Source organism: Alosa pseudoharengus, unplaced genomic scaffold, assembly GCF_046254945.1.
Source record: "Alosa pseudoharengus isolate Yale_2024_CS ecotype anadromous, Long Island Sound unplaced genomic scaffold, YU_APseudo_1.1 YU_APseudo_1.1_scf_2, whole genome shotgun sequence".
Classification (NCBI taxonomy): domain Eukaryota; kingdom Metazoa; phylum Chordata; class Actinopteri; order Clupeiformes; family Clupeidae; genus Alosa; species Alosa pseudoharengus.
Genome location: NW_027468663.1, coordinates 21,363,274 through 21,384,333, shown reverse-complemented (window position 1 = coordinate 21,384,333; position 21,060 = coordinate 21,363,274). Strand labels below are relative to the sequence as shown.

The following is a 21,060-nucleotide window of genomic DNA, read 5'->3' as shown; positions in this document are numbered from 1 at the left end:
CAGGCCAGATATTGGGAATCCTGCTGAATGGGGTTGGATGAAAGGAGATGATACATGGCAGGTTTGTTGGACAACTTTGCCTCCAATTGCAGCCAGCTGTCAGGAACTCACTAAGTGTTCATGCAAAAAAGGTTGCACCCATAGATGCAAGTGCTTCCGTTTGGGGCTTTTGTGCACAGCACTATGTGGTTGCACATGTGAATAGTAGATGTAGAGCACTGTTACAGTGACTCAATTAATTCCAAAGGGTGAAATGTTGATGGTGTTTTCTTAAAAACACAATTGAAAAATTGCTCACATTTGCTGTGAAATGGACTGTTATTTTTCCATGCTGAGATACTTACTGCCATTGTTCTTCTTGGCATCAGAGTTCTTTGCCTTGTTACAGTTACCAAAAAAAAAAACATGCTCTGTTATCGCCTGCTCTGGTTGTACAGTCGTATTTTAGATACGGCAAGTTGGTGCACGGCTCTGTCAGTCCTGATGCTGTTGCATAGATTTCTAAGATTAATTTAGCCCTTCCAGGGTTTGTAGTCTTTGTACATACATGTAGTTCATTTGTGAAACACTGAATATCAGTTATGTGCCTTTTTGCTTGATTTTTGCTTGATTGAATTTCCAATGACTTCATCATAGAAGGAAACAGAAATGTAGTGAATGTTAACATTGATTTGGGCCACATCTGCTAAATTAATTGCAATTAATTAAGTTCTAGTGTCTTATTTGGTGGCCATCTTTAAAAATGGCATATTACATTTTCAAGTTGCAAAATAGGTGGATTTGATTATATTGCTCTTTAGCACAAACACACAAAATTACATGCTTGTATCATCATTTTCTTGCTCACTTCTGGGCTAAATTCAGTCTTTTGGCAGCCATATTGTAAAATGGCTTCCATTTCAAGTGACGAGTCAGGTAGATTTGATTGTATTGTTTTTTTAGCACATTCATGCCAAAATTCATGCTTGTATAATAACTTGCTTGATCAATTCTGTGCAACAAATCTATTTCTATGGTATTTTTTGGCGGCCATCTTGGAAAATGGCCGTCATTTAAACTGGTAAATCAGGCAGATTTTTTTGTATTGGTCTTGAGCACATACCTGCCGATTTTTCCTGTAGCCGCTCTACTATTAGTGCTTCCTTAACTTCTAGCTGCAGTGTAGCCTATATCGTTAGCAGTAAGTAGGTAGATGCAGCATTGGGTCTTGAACAGGGATGTAGTGGAGGCTAAACGCAAGTAGGCTAGGCTAAACGCAGTTTACCCACCTGAAATTTCAGAAATAGTTTATCAACCTCTTATTAGAGTTTATCTCCACCAATTACAACTGTTAACATTTAAAAATCACACGGTATTATCCACAATAACAATATGTACACTCATCAACACTCTATGAACCACTTAACCTCCACCATCACCAAACATGGTGATGTGGTCAGTTCAGAGATGCTTGTTATCCGGCAGAAAGAAATAAAAAACAATATTCTAGGCTCTGTAACTCTGTGCCACTGCTTCTTAAAAAACTACAGGATCTTAGCTTTCTAAAGATGTCCAGCATTTGATGGTAGGCCAAAAGAACACACTGCCTTCTGAAGTAGGCATTGCAATGTTGGGGGTGAAAGCCTAAATGGCCCAACAGGTTAAGGGGAAGATTTAAAAAGAGAGACTGGCACTGTGTGTGATCCAGGTACCGTTGCATAAAAAATGGTTGTCATTTACAAGACTACTTTTACTTTTATACTTTAAGTACATTTCCAAGCCTGTACTTTGTTACTTTTACTTGAGTAAAGAAGTTAAATTCTACTTTTACCAGAGTATTTTTTAACACAAATATTTGTACTTCTACTTGAGTACGGGAAGTGAGTACTTTTGCCATCTCTGCTGATTATAAAGTAGCGTTATGTCACACACATTATTATAGGCTATAACGGGGGTGTTCATTCTTATGCCCATATTTTCTCTGTGCATAATGTTAATGAGCTGAGACCACAGCAATAGGTATGCTCACATGATTTTAACTGAGCTTTTTTTAAATTAAGAAGCTGTGTCATTTATGCATTTAAAAATAGCCCTATAGTCTATTTCATGAGCCTGTAAAAAAACGTATTGGGTTCCTCAAAATTCCACGGCACACCTGAAGGTGCTGCTTACACAATATTGATGTCTGTGTTATTTTATTCTGGCTCTAATAATGTAAATTACTTTATGACCTCAGTGGAGCATTTTTTATATGAGCTTTAATTATTGATAATATCTGTAATGACTAATCGATTGACAGATCTCTAAATTCAGAACTGTTTCTGAACCCTTGACTGACCGATACAGGCCACCGTGTAAGGCTGTATGCACTCCTTTGCCACTCGTGTCAAACGCAAACTATCTGGATATGGATGAGATGAGTTTTGTGCTGAGTAATTCGTGGCTGAAGATTCTGTAAAATTCTCATTGGAACTGGATGCCCAGGTGAGTGGTATAAGAGATAGCCTGTACTCAAGTTCTCTGGTTCTTAAACGGCTTTGGCTGCTTGATTTATTGATTAAAAAATGAACTGACACCTCGGCACCGCTATCAAAAAAGAGGCCAATTTTATTTGAGAATGGATCACATTTCACACATAAAGCAAGTAAGCATTATACAACTGATTCTAATCGAATACTTAGTCACTTCAACTTTCAAAGCTACTTAATGGGCTACATTAATGTATGGACAAAGAGGCTTGGAACTGTATTGTGAAATACAACCTCCACCACCGCCATTAGCATGTGATGGAGTAAAGCTGTTTATCCACACACTCATGCTCTGTAGGGCTCTGTAGGACTCTGTAGGCTGTTAAATCCCCTCCTGGCCCTTCCCAGCAGGGCCTCCATAAAACAGGGCCAAGGGTCTACTCAGCTACTGCACACAAACATGTTCCCCCTCCATCTCCTCACCGTGTTCTTCATCGGCGGCAGCGTGGAGGGCCACGAGGACCCGAGGGAGGATGAGGAGGAGTGGGGGGAGAAGAGGAGGGAGGGGGAGGACAGCAGGAGGCCCACGTACGACCTGTCCCTGTACAAACGGGGTGACCTCCTGGAGGTGCCCAGGACCCTGTTCACCCACTTTGGCATCTATCTGGGCAACAACAGGGTGGCCCTGCCTACGGCTCAAAGATTCTGGTCAACCACATGGACCATGTGTGCAGCCAGCCCGCCCTAGACGCAGAGGAGGTGGCTCAGCGGGCAGAGAAGCTGCTGGGCGCCGTGGCCTACAGCCTGCTGTGGTTCAACTGTGAGCACTACGTCATGTACTGCCGCTATGGCACGGCCATCAGCTTTCAGACCTACCAGGTAGAGGACGGGGGGAGGCTGGGTGGGATGAGGCCGCACATGGAACAAAATGAGCAGCTGGGACTGGAGCCTGGTTTTGAGGTGGGGTGGGGTGGGGGCTCCTGAGAGTTGAAATAATGTGTAAAGTACTGTATCTGTGTCAGTCGAGCATATTCAAATAGTGGCAATTTCTTAGTCAAACCTTGTGTGCGAATTAATCTGAACAACTTAGTGTATTTGTCCACACTTTTTTGAGGGCTTGCTCTTGAGGCTGTGTGAAATTATAGCAGGGAAAATAAGCCAACAACATTTCAGGCCAGAGTATTTTAAGGTCATGCTCACGTGTGAAGGATCTTAAGAGGCCAGGTGCTTCTTAAGAGAGTTGTTGCAATTCTTGTGAGAATGCCAGAAATGCAGACTACTGAGCAATTAAACTTAAGACTTATTCCACAGGGCTTTTATTTCACGTGTAGGTAGTCTTTGGAATGAGCGTATTCAGATTACACTAAGAACTGACTAAACAAGTGTTTTTTCTGTTAAAAGCTGAGTTATTTACACCACTGTGCTGACGTTGGTGGGGGGATAAGGGGGGATAGAGAGATCAGGGATACATCTCATAGAAGAATTGCAGACTGTGGATGGGCTGTAGATATGTTGTTGATCCCATACATCTATATGGGCTGTATAGACGGTATTTTCCAACAGAAGGAATTCAAGTGATGAAGAGCTGTCATGACTAAAGGTCATATTGACCTTTACAGCTGATATTTGAAAACAGCAATGCTGATAAACCAAAGAAAATTGAGAAATGTAAATTGCAACCTTCTGCAGAATAGCAAGAAGTGTACATCAATCTTCAACTATACTTCTCTAATGTTCTTCCCCAGGCATTTAGCCTTCTCCTAAATCCTTCTGTTAATACAGTTGATCTCAAAAGCAAGCCTGGGTTTGTGGGGGATTGGGAGCATAATTGGCAATCATAATGAGAGCAGCTCCATCTAGTGTACAAAGCTACCCTAACACAAGTTGTGATCATTTAGACACACAATCATTTAGCCAACATTAAATGTATGCTGAAAATTCTATATTTGAAATGATAAAAATTGAAAAGGAAAGTGCTAAAAATAAAGTAGTAACACAATCCAATCCCATGCCTCAGAGAACAACCTGTTTTAGGACAGTCTGGTCAGTCTGGACTTTCTGCATTGTGTTAAGTCTTTGCTGCATCTTTCTGTCATACTTTGTCTGTCTCAGAATCTTACATGTGTGCCCTTTTTCCTTGTGTCCATTTCCTCTCCCAGTTCTGTAAGGCAGTGAGGAAGATCTTCTGCAGCAGGAAGTGTGCCCTCCTGTCGGCCCTGACCGGCATGGGCATCATGAGCTACCTCGGCTCCGTCACGCCACTCACCACCCTGCCCACCATCCTCACCCCCTTCCTCATCTGGATGGCATCGTAGCCAGCTGGCAGCTTTGCCCTTTTCAGATGGATCATTATCAGATCATCACACTTTTTTTATTTGTCACAATATTTTGTTTAAAAGGTTATTTAAAAGCTTTCTTATTTTAGAGAAAATGTAGAGGTAACAGATGGTGAGTAGTCAGTTAGGATAACTATTATTGAGGTGAATAGCAGTTCTAACTGTTAACTGTTAAATCAGTTGTAAATGTTAAAGCTTATATTTTAATGTATTGTCATATAACTTTTTTGTATTCGTATAACTTTTTTGTATTCAGTAAATTTGGGTATGCACAATGTATAACATTGTCACATATTTGAGTAAACTAGGTTGCTATGACATAATGCATGTGTTCAAAATGAGTAAATAGTAGTAAATAGAAAATGAGTTCTCTTTCAAGATCTCTTATGGTGGCCATACAAACAAACACATTTACACTGTACACAAGAGTTCAAGCACTTGTACTTGAACTCCTGCACCATGTGAACATGACTCCATGCACATACTTCATGGGCCAATCAACAGCCATGTGGTGGATCATGTGACTGCTGTAGTAAGGGGTTTTGTGGCCAGGCTACCCCCGGGCCACGACACTGATACCTCCATACCCACATCGCTGAGGGATGGAGGTCCTGATGCCCTCTGCTACACCTGCAGAAAGCCAGAGCAGTGGCTGCTGACCAACCTGTCACAAACAATCCACACGCACCCTGAATATTCCGCAGACCCTCGGCAGTCATTACAGAGCACTGGCCAGCAGGTTGACACCCCAGCTGCTCTCGATAATGAAAACACACGCCAGCCATATCCACTCTAATCCACTTACAGACATGTGAAAGGGTAACAGCCTTGATGCTCAACTCAGGCTCAAAACAATTCCCTCCACCTTTGCTTTGCGCTAGGTGCATAACACTTTTTGACAGAGATGCTTTCCTGTACCTGGAGTTTACTTCAACACACAGGCTGGGATGAATGAAATTGAATACACTGCATATCTGTGGAGGCCAGAGATGTATGCTGCTCTCATGCACAAGACACAAATGCTCATCAGAAGAACCTTAATTACATCCTTTGTAGAGTACAAGTTGGCAGAGGAAAGCAAGCGCTCGATCCCTGCAGATGAACAGATGACAGAGTCACGATCTCGTTATTCTCTCACTCTTGATATCTAACCCACAAGGCAGTGTCACACAGCGCAAACATTTGTTGTCTGTATGTGTGTGTGTTAGTCTCCATCTCTCTTTCTCTCTCTCTCTCCATCTCTCTTACTCTTTCTCTATTTCTCTCTCTCCATCTTTCTTACTCTTTCTCTATTTCTGTGTGTGTCTCATTGCAGGGCAAAATGAACTGTGGGAATTGGGGAATTATGACATGGTAAAATTGTGCCCATGAAAAGATAAATTATTCCACTGCCAAATATGATCCAAGGAGATAACACAAAGACACTCTGGGAAGATGAGATCAATTTTGACATTTGGTTAGAGAATAGGCTTACCATACTGACAAGGGGAACAGTAACTGATGGGATTTGTGTTTTCACGTAGTACCCTCTTGGTACAATTGATGATCAATTGCTTGCTTTTCAAATGGACATTAATTTGTGGAGACAGACAAGTAACTATTCTGTGGAGTGTTTTTACACTGAAATACATCTTGTATCTTGGCAGGTCTGTGTTGATCACACAATCACACAACAGAAGCCCTCCTTACCAAAAACAAAATATAGCTGTAAACCTGCGGCCTCCCTGATATTGGTCACACATTAACAATATGCTTTTAAAAAACACAATGCTCCTTTCCTTTTAAGCAATGCTTGGCCAGACTCGGCACCACAAAAATATCAAATGAATGAGCATATGAATTATTCATTGAGTCTAGGAATGTTTTTGCAATAAGTGTCTTAAAGAGGCCCTATGCAACAATTTTAGCAAAAATTACCTTAATTATGCAGGTTGAGAGTCGTTCTGATGGTTCTACAACACTTTTTGGGTCGTTTGGTGGGTGCTTCGTCTCCCCCTAGTGCTTCTCCGCGGAAAAACCGAATATGCAACTTTCTGGTAACGGTCGGAACACATCCGGATGTAACTCGGCGGAAATACTCGAAAATGTAGTCAGATTGTAGTTTCTAAGAAGACTGCAAAACGGACTCCGACTTGGCTTTGTTGCTGTTGAAATTGTAAGTAGCCTACCTTTGGGTGAACTTCGTTTTTGTAATGTGATTTTTGCTCGACCGTTTTATTGTGAGCCCTATGTGTTTAGCCTGGTTTATTGATGCTAGCTCGCTAGCTATTGGGGGTTTAGCATAGCAGTCACTTGCTACCGAAGCTGCAGGGGGAGCTATGTCGTGAATAATGCGAGCCCAAATCAGGCGAAAACCCAGAAACAGCGAAGGAACAACCAGACCTGCATAGGGCTTCTTTAATATAAAAAGATTATTATGTTGTGTGCAAAGCTGTAACTAAAAACTGTATGGTGATGCAGCTCACTGTGGATTAAATCTGAAACTAATTGTGCATTCAGTCCATGATGCTTCTTTATGTCATAATGCAATGGCAAAGACTTGAAAACAATATCAAGTCAAAGACAATTATCTAATACATTTTAGATGGTGATTACACCTCCATTTGCAATATCCAAAATGTGTTTGCGGTGTAAGACACCTGAATCTCTTACTAAAATAGACATAGGTGTTTGGCCAGATTCCTCTGACACTGAAGCCGGCATGGGATAGTCACGACTGGATTTCGACCTTATTGGGTTAATGACACAGCTCCATCTGCCAATGCAGTAACAGCAGGGTATGATGCCTGGAAACGGCATTACTTTGGGAATTATTGATGTTGCCCCTCGACTCAACCCCTGGAGAAGTGTTTGCAGGAAGTCCAATAAAGACTACTGAGGTTATAAAAAAGCAAGTCCAATGAAGCAACCCTTATTTCACCAACCAACAGAAAGTTCCATGGTTCAATGTTAAAGTAATCTACACATAATGTAATAATAGTCACCAATGATGTAAATCAGTGGGAATTTCCTAATTTGTTTGGAAACTCTGGATGGTGTGAGCTGTAATGAAAATATAAAAATTCAAATAAATAAGATGATATCTCTGGCACCGATGCCCATTGCATTACATACTCACTGTAACACAGCTGAAGAGCTACTGTATACAGTATGATTGGTGGAACACACTGTGCTGTGTCTATGGTCAGTATGGGTTATTGCCCATTACTCCTAATTCCAAAACTCTGTGTGTCATTGTGAGGAATGTGAGATCCAGGGATGTCCTATTTTGACTTATGTGACAAGACACTGCAGAGGAGAGTAAATCTACCACTGACACGACTGATATTCTACTACTTTATAGGCCTTGAGGAGTGACGCACTGACACTGAGCTGAATCAATCACACTTTCAATTAAAGAGTGGCAAAAAATACAGAATAATGGTGAAAAGTAGCCTTCAACCTGCCTACAACAAATCAGGTTTGAGAAGTGTGTAACTGCTGACTAAAACAGGTTTACAGACACATGGGTATTATGATAGTCAGCATGAACTATGCTGAACTATACACATTATATACACATTATGCTGACAGTTGCATAAGGTAGAATTACTGAAAATTAAAAGGTAGGTCTACCGTAATTGTTTACATTGCAGTAACAAATGTGTTATAAACTCACCCGTCAGGTAAAGTGTTACCATATTTTCTATAATGCTGTCAGCGGCACCCCTTTGGCTCAGTTTTTCAAATAGTTTATGATGATTTACTCTGTCAAAGGCCTTAGAGGCATCAATAAACCCAATTCAATTAACAGATGAGTTCTGCCTTATGTACCCCTGTGTTCATGTTGGCCTGTATTCATATTGGCCTGGTTTATTGAAGTCAGATCTCTTCACTGGCCTGGAAGTGTGGCTCATGTCTTGTCCCTTGTTGATGTGCTGCACCTACCTAATGGATTAGCAGAATGGATGGCAGGCGAGTTGATGTGGCTCTATTAAAAGTATGGGCTCGCTCTTCCCTGACTATAATGGGAGTTAATTGTGATGAATGGCAGTGGAATGGAGTCCAACTCAGACAGACCGAGCACCTCATCAGTGATCAGGTTGAGAGCCAGGGTCTCCAGCAATGTTTAAATAACATTGATAAAGCAAATGCCAAAGCACAGAGAGTGGGAGAAAGTGGGAGAGAGAGAGAGAGAGATGTTTACCTGCATTGCTGTATGTCTATTTTCTTTCTTTTGTGACACTACTGTGTTATCGGTAACACTGGCTTTGGCAACACTGTATCCAAACAGTCATGCTAATAAAGCCCCTTTGAATTGAATTGAATTGAATTGAGAGAGAGGGAGAGGGAGAGAGAGAGATGTGGAGTGAAGACATAGAGAGTAAAATGAGCAGAAGTCAGACAAGCATCTATCATTGACACGGACGAATCCTGATGTGAACATCCTCTATGTCTTGTCTCTTGTCTTAAAGCAACATCAGATAGTTCTACCTTCAAATAATCAAATAACATTTGAATCCTATAACATAACAAGAATAGCATTTGAATCCAATAACATAACAAAAAAAGCATTTGAATCTGAGGGTGGTGATAGTGAAGTGGCTGAGGAGCTTGGCTAGCGTGCAGTTGCCACCTGGGCTTGATTCCCGACTTCCACAGTTGTGCCCTTGAGCAAGGCACTTAACTCCAAGTTGCTCGAGGGACACACATGCAGAAAAAATAATGAATAATAATCTGAGTAGCCAATGTGGACCTGCGCTGAAACATGATCCACTTTGTACAAGGTGGTACTCTGGGTTCATGAAATTGACAGTAATGGAAGCGTCAGCGTTTAGTTCTGTTAGGAAGACTCAATGCTACGTCACTCATTCATTTCTCGTAGCCAATCAGCGGTCTACACATGCTTTAAAACACCTTCACTCCTTGCCCAACCACCACCAGTTTGGTCCCTGCCATACTGTCCGGGGGTAGGCTCCGCCTCTGCCGTACCCATCCGGCAGGATCTGTGAGGGTCTCAACGCTCCGAGCCCTGGACCGAGGACGGGGCCTACGGCAAAGACTCTTTTTCATTATACTTATGCTGTCTTGTATATATCAGTAATCCTCTAAGGAGAAGCAATTTGTTAACCTTCTTCAAAATCCAATTAAATATGGTAAACCTTATTCTTGCTTCCTGAGTCTTCCTGATAGAACCCCCCCCCCCCCGCCCCCCGCCTGGGAAAAGCAAGACTCATTCACAAAGTGAATAGAGTCTGGTCACTGCATGGTTGAGATTTGGTTACAAGCTAGCATGGATAAAGATAGAGGTGTAGTAATGTTACGTTTGAAATCATTAGTCCATCCTAACCAATCACATTGATCAGAGATTCCTAACGTTACCTCCTACTTCGCATAAACTTTACAAACTGACAAACAGCATCAACAGTCAGGAAACAATGTATGCGGGTCTACGTTTGCTGTAAATACATTTCTGCATTTCACACACACACACATACACACACACAAACACACGCACACACACACACACACACACACACACACACACACACACACACACACACACACACACACGCACACACACATCCAAAACTGTATTCTGACTTTGTTGCTATGGCATCATGGGAGCACTAGCTTGAACACTATCCACAGAGATGAACAAGAGATGACATTTAATTTTCCTCACCACATGAGTAATCTCATAGAAATACATTTATATGCAGTCAATTTCCTTGAAAACACCCCAGCTGGTCCTGTTCCCCAGGCCTCATTAGCCATAATGCACTACAGTACAGAGGAAGACTCAGCAACTGCACATCAGCTGTCATCAACATACATAAGAAGTGTTTTATAATAAGAAATAAACCTGCTTGAGCCAGATTTTGGAAGGCACACCACAAATAGGGGTGTGATGAAATTGCTTGGAGAGACCACAGGCTATTTCCATTGTTCTGGGAAAGAATGTCTCATAATGTGGGAATGGGTCTATAGGATGCTCATCACCATGGAAGGTTGATGACTGTAATGGATGTGGAAAAAAAAGGCTCGCTGTTTTGTGGTGGGATTCTGTCTGATTATACTTTTCCTGATTCCTGGCTGAAACCCATGATCCAGTTTGAAGAGTGGGTGGAGTTAACAAATTAACAATAATAGTGCTGAGGTCATCTTGAGGACTTGGGTGAGTAAAGCAAATGTGAACTGAGGGTTTGAGGTCCCATCCGAGGGACATGTCATATTTCAATGGCTTTGGCAGTAAAATTATTCAAGACCACATGCCACGAGATATAATATATACTTCAGTGTAGGCCTGGCAAGAGACCTAAAGATACATCAAAAGATAAAGGAAGATTAATCGGTGGGATGGGAAGGACCATGGAGACAGGCACAGAATTACAAGATGAAATGCCACAGGCATACACCAACACCTCCCACTCACACCCGTTTACAGCAGACAAAGAATACTGTTATAATAATTAACTGCACTTAATGAACAATGATGCAATGTAATATAACTGTTCAATAAAAGCGTGACTGAATTGTTTTGTCTTTTTAGCAACATCTGAGTTTAATTGGGCATAAAACAGAGTCTTTTTTTTTCATCCGATAGTCTTTGTTTTTCATCTGAACCCTCTTTAGTATGCCCCAGCTTGACACACCCCACAGCCACCACAGATCCCAAAGGAAATATTATGCACCAATTGTCTTAACAATGGACATACTTCTGAAGGCTACCACAGGCTTCTTTAGTGAGAGACGATTCAAGAAAGGCTTTTTTTATGTACGCTGCACTGACTAATGACATTTTAGGTTCAGTGTGACAGTTCATATTTATAGAGTATTTACAGGCCAAATGAGAAACTACTATTTCTCCTAGAGAGAGAAAGGGGTTACTTTATGTAACCAGGTATAGAAGGGATTAAATTACTACATTTATGGTTCATCTTTTATATTGTGAGATTTGTCATTTGTTTTCTTTTAGGCCTATTGTTTTCTATTGAGATCAAAGGTTCACATTGTCATACACTAAACCTAAAAAAAATGGTTGTCTACTATTTGTAGTTGGATGCAATATCTAGAGCAGGGGTCCCCAACCTTTTATGTACCATGGACCGGTTTGATTCCTATTTTTTTTTCACGGACCGGCGGGGGGGGGGGTTTCCATGTTCCATATGTGTTGTGCATGCATTACTTGAAAAGAACTAGCTTTAGTTATGTATGAACAGTGAAGGTAACGATCTCTTGTGAAAAACGTGAACTTGAAGAAGTGAAAATTGAACAATATGAACTATGAATATTGAACAACTTGAAGCTACATCTATAAGTGTGAACATGCTTAACAAAATATGGGAACAAAACATGGGAACTAAACGTGCATTACGAATATAATCAGTGGGAGCCCTGCTTGTTTCCCTACAACAAGAAGCTTCCATCTGGGGGTGATGGAAGACAGTGACACCCTCAGTGTGTTTGAAATGTCCAGTCGATTGCGCAATTTGGTCTTAGTTGCAGTCATTGCCGAAAACCCGGCCTCGCATAGATACGTGGGAAACGTTTTCAGCGCTTTTACTGGCTATCTCGGGATATTCTGCTTTGGTTTTGATAAAAAAAACCCGCCAGAGAGGTTTCCTTATAGGCCTACACACTCTTAAGACCACCGTCATTTGCAATTTCGATCAACTGCTCTTCCTCCTGCGCTGACAAGTTAGGACTATTCGGGATCTTGACAAATGGGTTGCGGACCCACTCATTGGTTTGTCGTGGATCTTTGGAGGATGGGAAGTAACGCTCAAACTCATTTGAAAGCGCAACAAGGTGATCGCGCACCAGCTGCGAGAGAAAGGGCCCTGCCTCAGTCTCTCCCAAAACCTCCAATACTGTTTGGAACTTATCTGGTCCACTCGTCGTCCCCACAAATCAAGCTTGGCTTTAAATGCAGCGACTTTATCTGCCAGTTTAAAGACGTCGTTAAAGACGACATTCTCCCCTGGAGTGACAGGTTGAGGTCATTAAGCAACCCGAATATGTCACACAGGTAAGCGAGTTTTGACACCCAGTCCTAATTAAAATGTGCAGCTAACGGTGACTTTTTTTCTGTAAGAAATCTCTGCAGCGGCTCTCGCAACTCAAACACTCTGGCCAGTGACCTGCTAAAGATGCTTGTTTTTTGTTGCTGTTTTTGTTCGCCAAGAACTGATCAAGTGAAGTGAGCTGACCTGAGGCTGCGCAGCGCTGAAGGCAATATGTAAAAGTGTTGAAGGCGGGACAGACAGACGTAAGAAAATAGACCTTGCAAAATGCAAACATGCGTGCAATCAAACAACTGCATATAGGCCTATGCCATGTAAAACGTGACATTATTGCGAATTAAATTTAGTTTAGTTTGCATGCATTTTTTTTAAACTCATGTCGTAGGCTACGGCCCGGTTAGGAATGTCCTGCGGCCCGGTACCGGGCCGCGGCCCGGTGGTTGGGGACCGCTGATCTAGAGTAATATGTATACCCAGTAGGGGGCGGTAGTTGCCAATTCTTCTGATGAGTTGTATAGTTAGCCTACTTCATTAGTACTTTCCTGCGTGAGTTGGAACCCGCTCCTTTTTCCCTGAGGCTACGAGAGAAAGCACGTTAAGCTGATAATTATGTATCGATATTAAGAACATTTCCTGGTAAATAGCTTTTCCACACAGTAGTTGAGTGAGTCAAAGTGAGTGTTTAATATGCTGTTAGAAACGTGATATGTTTGTGCTATAGGTGCTAATGAAGTTTGAGGATTATTCGTCCACATTTGCTGTAACTACTATAATTTGCTGTAACTGCTGAAGATGTAAGTGAGATCTTGAAACTACTTTTTATTTTGATATTATACATGTTAAGTGTTATCCATTTCTAAGACTGTGTGTATGTTTGTTTGGTTTTAGAAAGTAAGCCCACTGCCATATTTTAGTTGGAGAGAACAAAGCTTCAACATTACCAATTCATGCTAACGTATTTTGGTTGAATGCCAGAGACTATTTTTGGTTACTAGCTGCTACCTACACACTGGTGAATAAACTTAAAGAAAGAATCCTAACTCCTTTGTGTCCTATGTGGTTGAACTTCCATAGGCTACACTTAAAAGACTGGCAGAGAAATATGGTTAAAGCAGTGGAGTGAACGTCCTTGGACCTGTCTGCTCTGGCCTGGTCCTCTCCTGGTATTGAACATACAGTAAACCACGTTTTATAAGCCTTTGTTTCTTTGGCTACTATACAACACTTAAGTGATCAGACTGTTAATGGACAGCCTAACATCGACCCCAGTGGCATACACTAATCATCACAAATCCCTATCCTCTTAGGCACAGTTACAGAATAAATCAATAGGACCAGATATTGTGTGCTACACTGGGGATTAAAATGGCCCACAAAACATTGCTGCTACCACAAGTTGACATCCCAGCCTGTTTTAAAGGCAGTCTTTATATTGGTGTAGAGTGTCCCTAAAGCTAAAGTGACTAAACTGGACATGCAGTCAAGGTCAGTTTTATATTGTGAGTTAAATACAATTTCAGAGTGTTTCATCAAAAACTGTGATTACATGGTGTAGGAAACAAGTCATAAAAAAGGATGTTGCACATGTGCTCTTTCAGTGATGAACATTAGTTTGGCTTCATAGGTGTAATTATTTGCTAAAGAATTTGAGAACTGTCTGCCTTCCACGCTACACTCCACACAAAAAAAAGAAACAAACATCAAAACGTCAAATTGTACTCAAAGGGCCAGTTGGGCCCAGAAATCTATGCAAGTGTACAGAATCAAACACGTCAGAGAAAAGCCAGCGAGAAACATTTACCTCACATTAAATGGAAAAACCCATTGCATGACCACTCCTCTTTTTCATTCAGTTTCACATTGTCCTCCTCTGTGTTTGAGAATAGCCATATCTGAGCCTACATGATCCTCCACAAAACACACAACCACGATTACATTATGAATAAAACATATTTTTTATTACAAATGCCATTCAAAACAAATTAGCATCCAAATACATTTTGCTATATGCAGACAAACAAGAGCTATAAATTAAGTTCAACTAATCTAACTATAATTGAGAGGTTCCACATCATTGGGGTTATTGTTTGGGCACTTAATACACAATGGACTCTCCACCTCCCGTGTCCAGCCCTTCTCATGAAAAAATGTCAGTGAGCTGAGCTCAGGGTATTATGAGCCTGAACTGACTGATGTGACAACAGGATGCTTAATTAAAAAGGAGAGGAGAGGAATCAATAATCGCCTCTGTTGCTATCGCGTTTGTTGCTATGCGTTTGTCTTCAAGTGTATTATCTGTTCAAGTCTGAGTCAGCTCTTACCTGTAACAGACCACAACATGTTCCAGGTTTGATTGTCTCTAAAAAAAAGCTTCTATTGACATATCTACACCACAGACCTTAAGCAGCAACCACCTTGTTACATGGATTTACTGTTTAATTACTCATGCACCCATACAGAAAAGGGCTGCTAAGATGTTGGCCTCAAATTGAGCTCTCCAGCATTGTGGGTTTGTCTCTCAAGCTGGCTGTACATATTGTTTATTTTTTAACTGTTTCATCTTTATATTAGATTTGATTTAACTGTATTGTCATTGTGCAGAGTACAAGTACAAAGACAACGGATCATCTCCAGTTATTATACACTGATACACTAGTTATTATACACAAAGAAGTCAAAAATCTGGTGGTATTATATTATGAATATTTCCTAAAATTCTACAAAACAAGCTTCAGTGGTGAGGGTTTAAAATCTCAAAAGATCTCAAAGCAAGTCAAAGAAAGCTGAATAAGGCAAAGATGGAGTAGACTGACCTTCTCTTTGTGACAAGGTCATCAACCCTGCATGTAGGAAGGAATTTGAGCTGGAGGGGAAAAGATTGGCCCTACAGGAACAATAATTACTTCACAGTGAAGCTGACATAACAGACTTCAAGTCATTATGTTTATGTTGGCCGCCAAATTATATAGCCAGATGAGTTTTACAACAATGAGTTTAACATGCAGCTGTTTCACATAGACAAGGTTGGTTAACCTTAATTTGATTTTGTGACACCATGTGACTTAATGGCAATACAATTATCTCACAGCACAATGATCATTACCGCTTGATAGAGATCATGGTTCCTTTTGTGTCATAATCCCAGAGTCCTTCATCTAATCACATTTACCAACATTGTAAATATTGTGGCTTGTGCATAAAGTCTATATTACAGACATCATATTATAACATTTCTTTTCCTATGTTGATGTCTCCAAGAACTGTCTGTTAATTTGTTCACCAAAATGATCAAGGATTTTGTTCAGAAATTAAATAACGATCCAGTGGTGCATAGTAAAGCCCTTGTATGTTATCTAAATACATCTCGACGCATTTTCTTGTTATTTATAGGAAGGTCTGTTTAGAAAACACGCAACAGAGGAAGAGTGCCGTCTGTCTCACTGGCTAGTTATCACCGGCGTTCCCACGACGCTCTGGCAAGCCTATTGTATTGCGCAGTGCATTGGCTTCCGTTGCGCACACCATTTGGGTAGACGCGCTGGGTGTACACATAACAGGCGGCGAGGGAAACAGGTAATGACAGGAAAAACATGTCTAATACCTCACTAAGTTGGATATACTAGCTTTACATTCAGAAACCAGGAATTCTGAAACAATGCGTTAAGAAAAAACGCGTTCGTGGAAAAATCCATGGAATACCCTCATTTCTGGAAACCAGGTAAGTGTTACTTCGATATTTATCAATCAATCAATCTGGTAAAAAGTAATTACATTTATTTGCTCCAGTATGCCATCTGCTTGAAATAATAATAGTCTACAGTTCAGGAATTAATACAGACAGATTTAAATAAAATTACATCTTCCATCTGAATTCACTTAAAAGGTGGTTTGAAGTTAAATACGTATTATTTAGTGACACGTTGATTCTGAACTATTCTGAAGACACTTAGCAAACACACTGGATGGCCCAATATAATCGCCATTGACACGCTGAGGAAAAGCTTTCTGTTCGAAACGTCAGCAGGGCGATTAAAAGTTTTTTTAAGGAACTGCGAGTGCTGTGCTTTTTCTTTATATTCAGTAGTTTACGTGTAAGCATCCAGCACCCAGTGTACAATTATCAGGAGGTGTTGAGCGCGTTTTTCCATTGATTTACCAATATAATCGCGTCCTTGCTCTCTCATGTGCGCGACGCGCTAAAGAACGATTGTATGATTACACCTGCTTCTCTAATTATAGGCTGTACCACACATTCTGGGAATGGATGCACACGATGTTGGAAATGTTTCTCAGGACGAAGTTTTCGGGTCTCAAGTTAATTCCTCCAACCCGCCAACGACTGTGCAAGATGAACACTTTCTTCTGGAAGACAGTACAAAACTAGTTGGAGTTCAAGCGGTTTTAATATTTGCCTACAGTATCATAATTCTTTTGGGGGTGATAGGTAACTCTCTTGTTCTATATGTTGTGTATAAATTTAAAAACTTGCATACAGTGACAAACTTCTTCATAGTGAACCTAGCCGTGGCAGACCTGCTGGTGAACACCTTGTGCCTGCCCTTCACACTCATGTACACGCTCCACGGCGAGTGGAAGTTTGGGTGGACACTTTGCTTCATGCTACCTTACGCCCAAGGCCTTGCTGTGCACGTCTCTACTATAACACTTAATGTTATAGCAATGGACCGGTATCGCAGCATTGTCTATCACATGGAGACTAAAATGTCACGGTATATATGCGCAGTGGTCATAGTTTTCACCTGGATTGCCAGTGCAATTCTGGCCAGTCCACTCGCCATCTTTCGCGAGTATGCGTCCTTTGATCTGACACCTGAGCAGTCCATACAGGTGTGCACGGAGAAGTGGCCAGGTGGTGGTGTTGACGGGACCGTGTACAGTGTTGCCACCTTTTTACTACAGTACGGCATTCCACTTTCCATCATCTCCTTCGCATACGCTCGCATCTGGATCAAGTTGCATAGGCATGTAAGTCCAGGCGGTGGAGGCCGGAACGACCGTCATCGACGCCGCAAGAAAACTACAAAGATGTTGGTGGCCGTGGTAGTGGTGTTTGCTCTCAGCTGGTTGCCTCTTCATTCTTTTCAACTCGCCGTTGACTTCCACAACAGTATTCTCGACATGAGAGACTTTAAACTCCTGTACACCGCCTTCCACATAACTGCCATGTGCTCCACTTTTGCCAACCCGATTCTGTACGGCTGGATGAACCGGAACTACCGAACTGCATTCACTGCTGTGTGCAAGTGTATCTGGACTGCTGATCAGGCTGGGGCCAACAGGGGTCCAGTCAGAAGAATGGAGAAGGAAGGAAAGGGCATTAACTGTCTGCATACACACGTAACGAATGTTTAAGATAAGATCTGTGGGCACTATCCGTGTAAAGGTGATTTATGCAATTTACGTAGGCTAGGTAGGCCTACCCATGTTTGTTGTAGGGCATATTGTAAGGGAGATTTAAGGTGATAGAGGCGAAGGTGATGTCACTAAGGTAATAGTCGAGATGATATATGTGCATTTGCTGCTCCCTCGGTCTGCTGGTAATTATTAGAGATATTAGCTACTGGTAGATATGCAGGAACCATTGTAGGCTATCCATTCCAACGAATAGAGGGTTTGCGAAATTGTAGCTACTCATTGTTCGTTAGTCATTGTAGGCCTACAGCAATTGTTATCATCGTGTGAGATAGCCTAACATATTTTAGCCTGTTTTTATTATTATTATGTTTTTAAAAAGTGAATTGTTCTGTTTAGTGAAGGAGGCAACCTTATTGCTTGTTGAGCGTTGCTTACATAATGTATCCCTCTAAATAGAGATGTTCATAGTCACAGGACAATATACATTCTTAAATTCTTTCCAATTCATGTATTGTCACATTTATTGTTAGAGGAAAGAAGAGTTTTACATTACCATTATTTATTGTTTTTAATGTGAATCTAAGCCAGAATCACAGTTAGTATTATTAGGAAACGATTATTCTTTGTGTAATAGAGCTTTTCTGCTAATCGTCGATGTTTACGTTGGAATTTGTGTTTAAGGGCTGCATAGGCTACAAAAATACTGATGTCTGACTAAAATCTTCAAAATGAATCCATTCTGCAGAAATCATGGTGAGTGTGTCATAATTGAATTCAAATAATGATGGATGTCCCCCTGCTTGTTGCAATCCATGCTATTTAAGTGCAGTCAATGTCTTTAGTGCAGTCTAATGGCTTTCAATAAGTTGCAGATAATTACTCAAGTCATGTGATGGCTTCTCTATGCCCTCTTTCGTATTGTTCCTTAATTATATTGACCACAGGCTACAGCTATACATATTGTAGCCTGGAGAACTGGTCTAGATCATCAGTCATTTCAAAGGCATTTCAAGACCAGTATTTACAGTATTTTTCCCTTTGAGAAAGATTCTCCATGAAATGAAATTAACATGATTGCCAACAAATGGAAAGACAAATGGAAATGATCATATAACTGAGAAACCATAACAATCTTGAATGTTATTGCTGCTTTTAAGATGCTTCAAGAACAACATAATCAATACACTGAAATGGTGAGCTGGCTATTCAATGTATTTGAGTAGCCTACAGTCACTGTAAAACAGTGAATGCTGCAACAAACTCCCAGACAGCACACATACATCGGCCCGATGTCGGTTTCAGATCAGCATGGAATCCTCCCATATAATAATGTCGCAGGGGTATCGGCCTGAAGTCGCTTCCATGTATGTTGGCTTTTGATCGTTCCTACTACCCAAAGCAGATCCCGCTATCTGTTTTTTTAAAAATTAAATTAATTTCGATCCTTTCCTCCTGCGTCCTCTCTCTTTTACTTCTCTCATTTCTGACGTTTCTCAAACACTCTCACAAGACATTAAACATGATGGACACAGAGCAGTATTGATTTCTCGTCAGCTGTCCACTGGGGCCATTCTGAAGCATTCATTAAGATGAAGGGCATTCACCTGGAGAGTAATTACCTTTAAATTCCTCCACAGTGGGTTTTCCTTCTCTAAGGCCTAGTCCACACGTACCAAACCGACCTTTTTTTCCTCCGTCTTCCCTGGAACCGTATCAAGTATATTTGCGTCCACGGAAACACGACTCAACACGTTACTTCATATCCCAGGCCTATAGGTGGCACTGTTTGTTACAGAAATTGACCAAAGCTTGCGCGCTGTGTAGGCCATACAACCAGAGCCATATAAAAAGATGGCTCTGCATACAACAGACAGAGTAGGCTGACAAAACTGGCTAGTGCAAGGAAACCAGAATTGTTTGTGTGGACTTATAGTGAACTGTCAACTGTAGTCAACTGTAAAACTAATAAACTTATTTTTTACGGTTTGTGAAGGGTGCAGTCCCGTCCTTTATTTGGCCAATGCAGGTAAAAATAATCTTTACTTTCTTTGGTTGTAGGATAGTCCGCGATTCACAGTAGTTTTGGTTATCACCGCAAGTGCAAAGGCTATGCGTACCCAAGTTCTAGGCTATTCCGTCGCCACATTTATAATATTGCTATAATACCTTTGTTAGTAACAGTCAATACTTTTGCTTGCATCAAATCGCGCATTCGCATTTAGTGCGCGTCTATAGGCTTAACATGAGCGTCTTTGTATGCTCATATCTGACTTCACTATGAATGCATTTATTTATGTTGTAAGACATGTAAAATAAATGAATGTCACCGGCACTACGCACAAATTAATGTAAACTTACACCGCACTTCCCTAATAATTTAACCGCTCGTGTCCATTATTGCGGCGCATAGACGCTTGCAGATGCCTAGCCCATCTATTTCGGCTAAACTCATAAACTTAGGCTAGCCTACTATGTAATGGGCTACAAGCAAATTTAACATTTTATTTCATCAAAAATCGTAGGCTACACACAAAAATCAAGAACGGGAAAACTAGCCACAGCCACGATTAATTTTTCCTCCATTTTGCACGACTAATCAGCGGAACAAATATTTAGGCTCTATCGTTCTGGTAGGACCCGCAAGAGACGAACTTCACTGGCTATCATTTCATTGGCTAACCGCCTCGCGTTAGTCGCTCTCATTTGCATAAATTTCAGCCAGAGAATGTCTAATAATAATGTCTGGTTCAGCCGAGCCCAACATCTTTTTGCTTTTATGGCGATGAAGTAATTTTGAGACATTCCTACTGCACACCAAGATCCACAAAATATATCCAGACTTACTTATGTTACTCTCTTTTTAGCGGTAGATAGTAGCTTGTCCAAAAAAAAATT

General features: G+C 41.1%; 2 protein-coding genes across 2 annotated transcripts; both read left to right on the top strand.

Moving 5' to 3' along the window:
• The first annotated feature begins 2,907 nt into the window (after positions 1-2,907).
• Positions 2,908-4,762, top strand: LOC143133406 (lecithin retinol acyltransferase). The gene is given in 3 exon segments (XM_076293170.1): positions 2,908-3,130; positions 3,133-3,326; positions 4,607-4,762. Coding segments are annotated over 3 exon segments (573 nt in total).
• Positions 4,763-17,049: 12,287 nt separating this feature from the next.
• npy2r (neuropeptide Y receptor Y2) lies at positions 17,050-18,162 on the top strand. The gene has a single exon (XM_076293168.1). The coding sequence runs from the start codon at positions 17,050-17,052 to the stop codon at positions 18,160-18,162; it is 1,113 nt and encodes a 370-aa protein (XP_076149283.1).
• Positions 18,163-21,060: the final 2,898 nt, after the last annotated feature.

What these genes read in the sequence shown, in the direction of transcription:
- npy2r (XM_076293168.1), top strand. Translation starts at nt 17,050, where the DNA reads ATGGATGCACACGATGTTGGAAATGTTTCTCAGGACGAAGTTTTCGGG.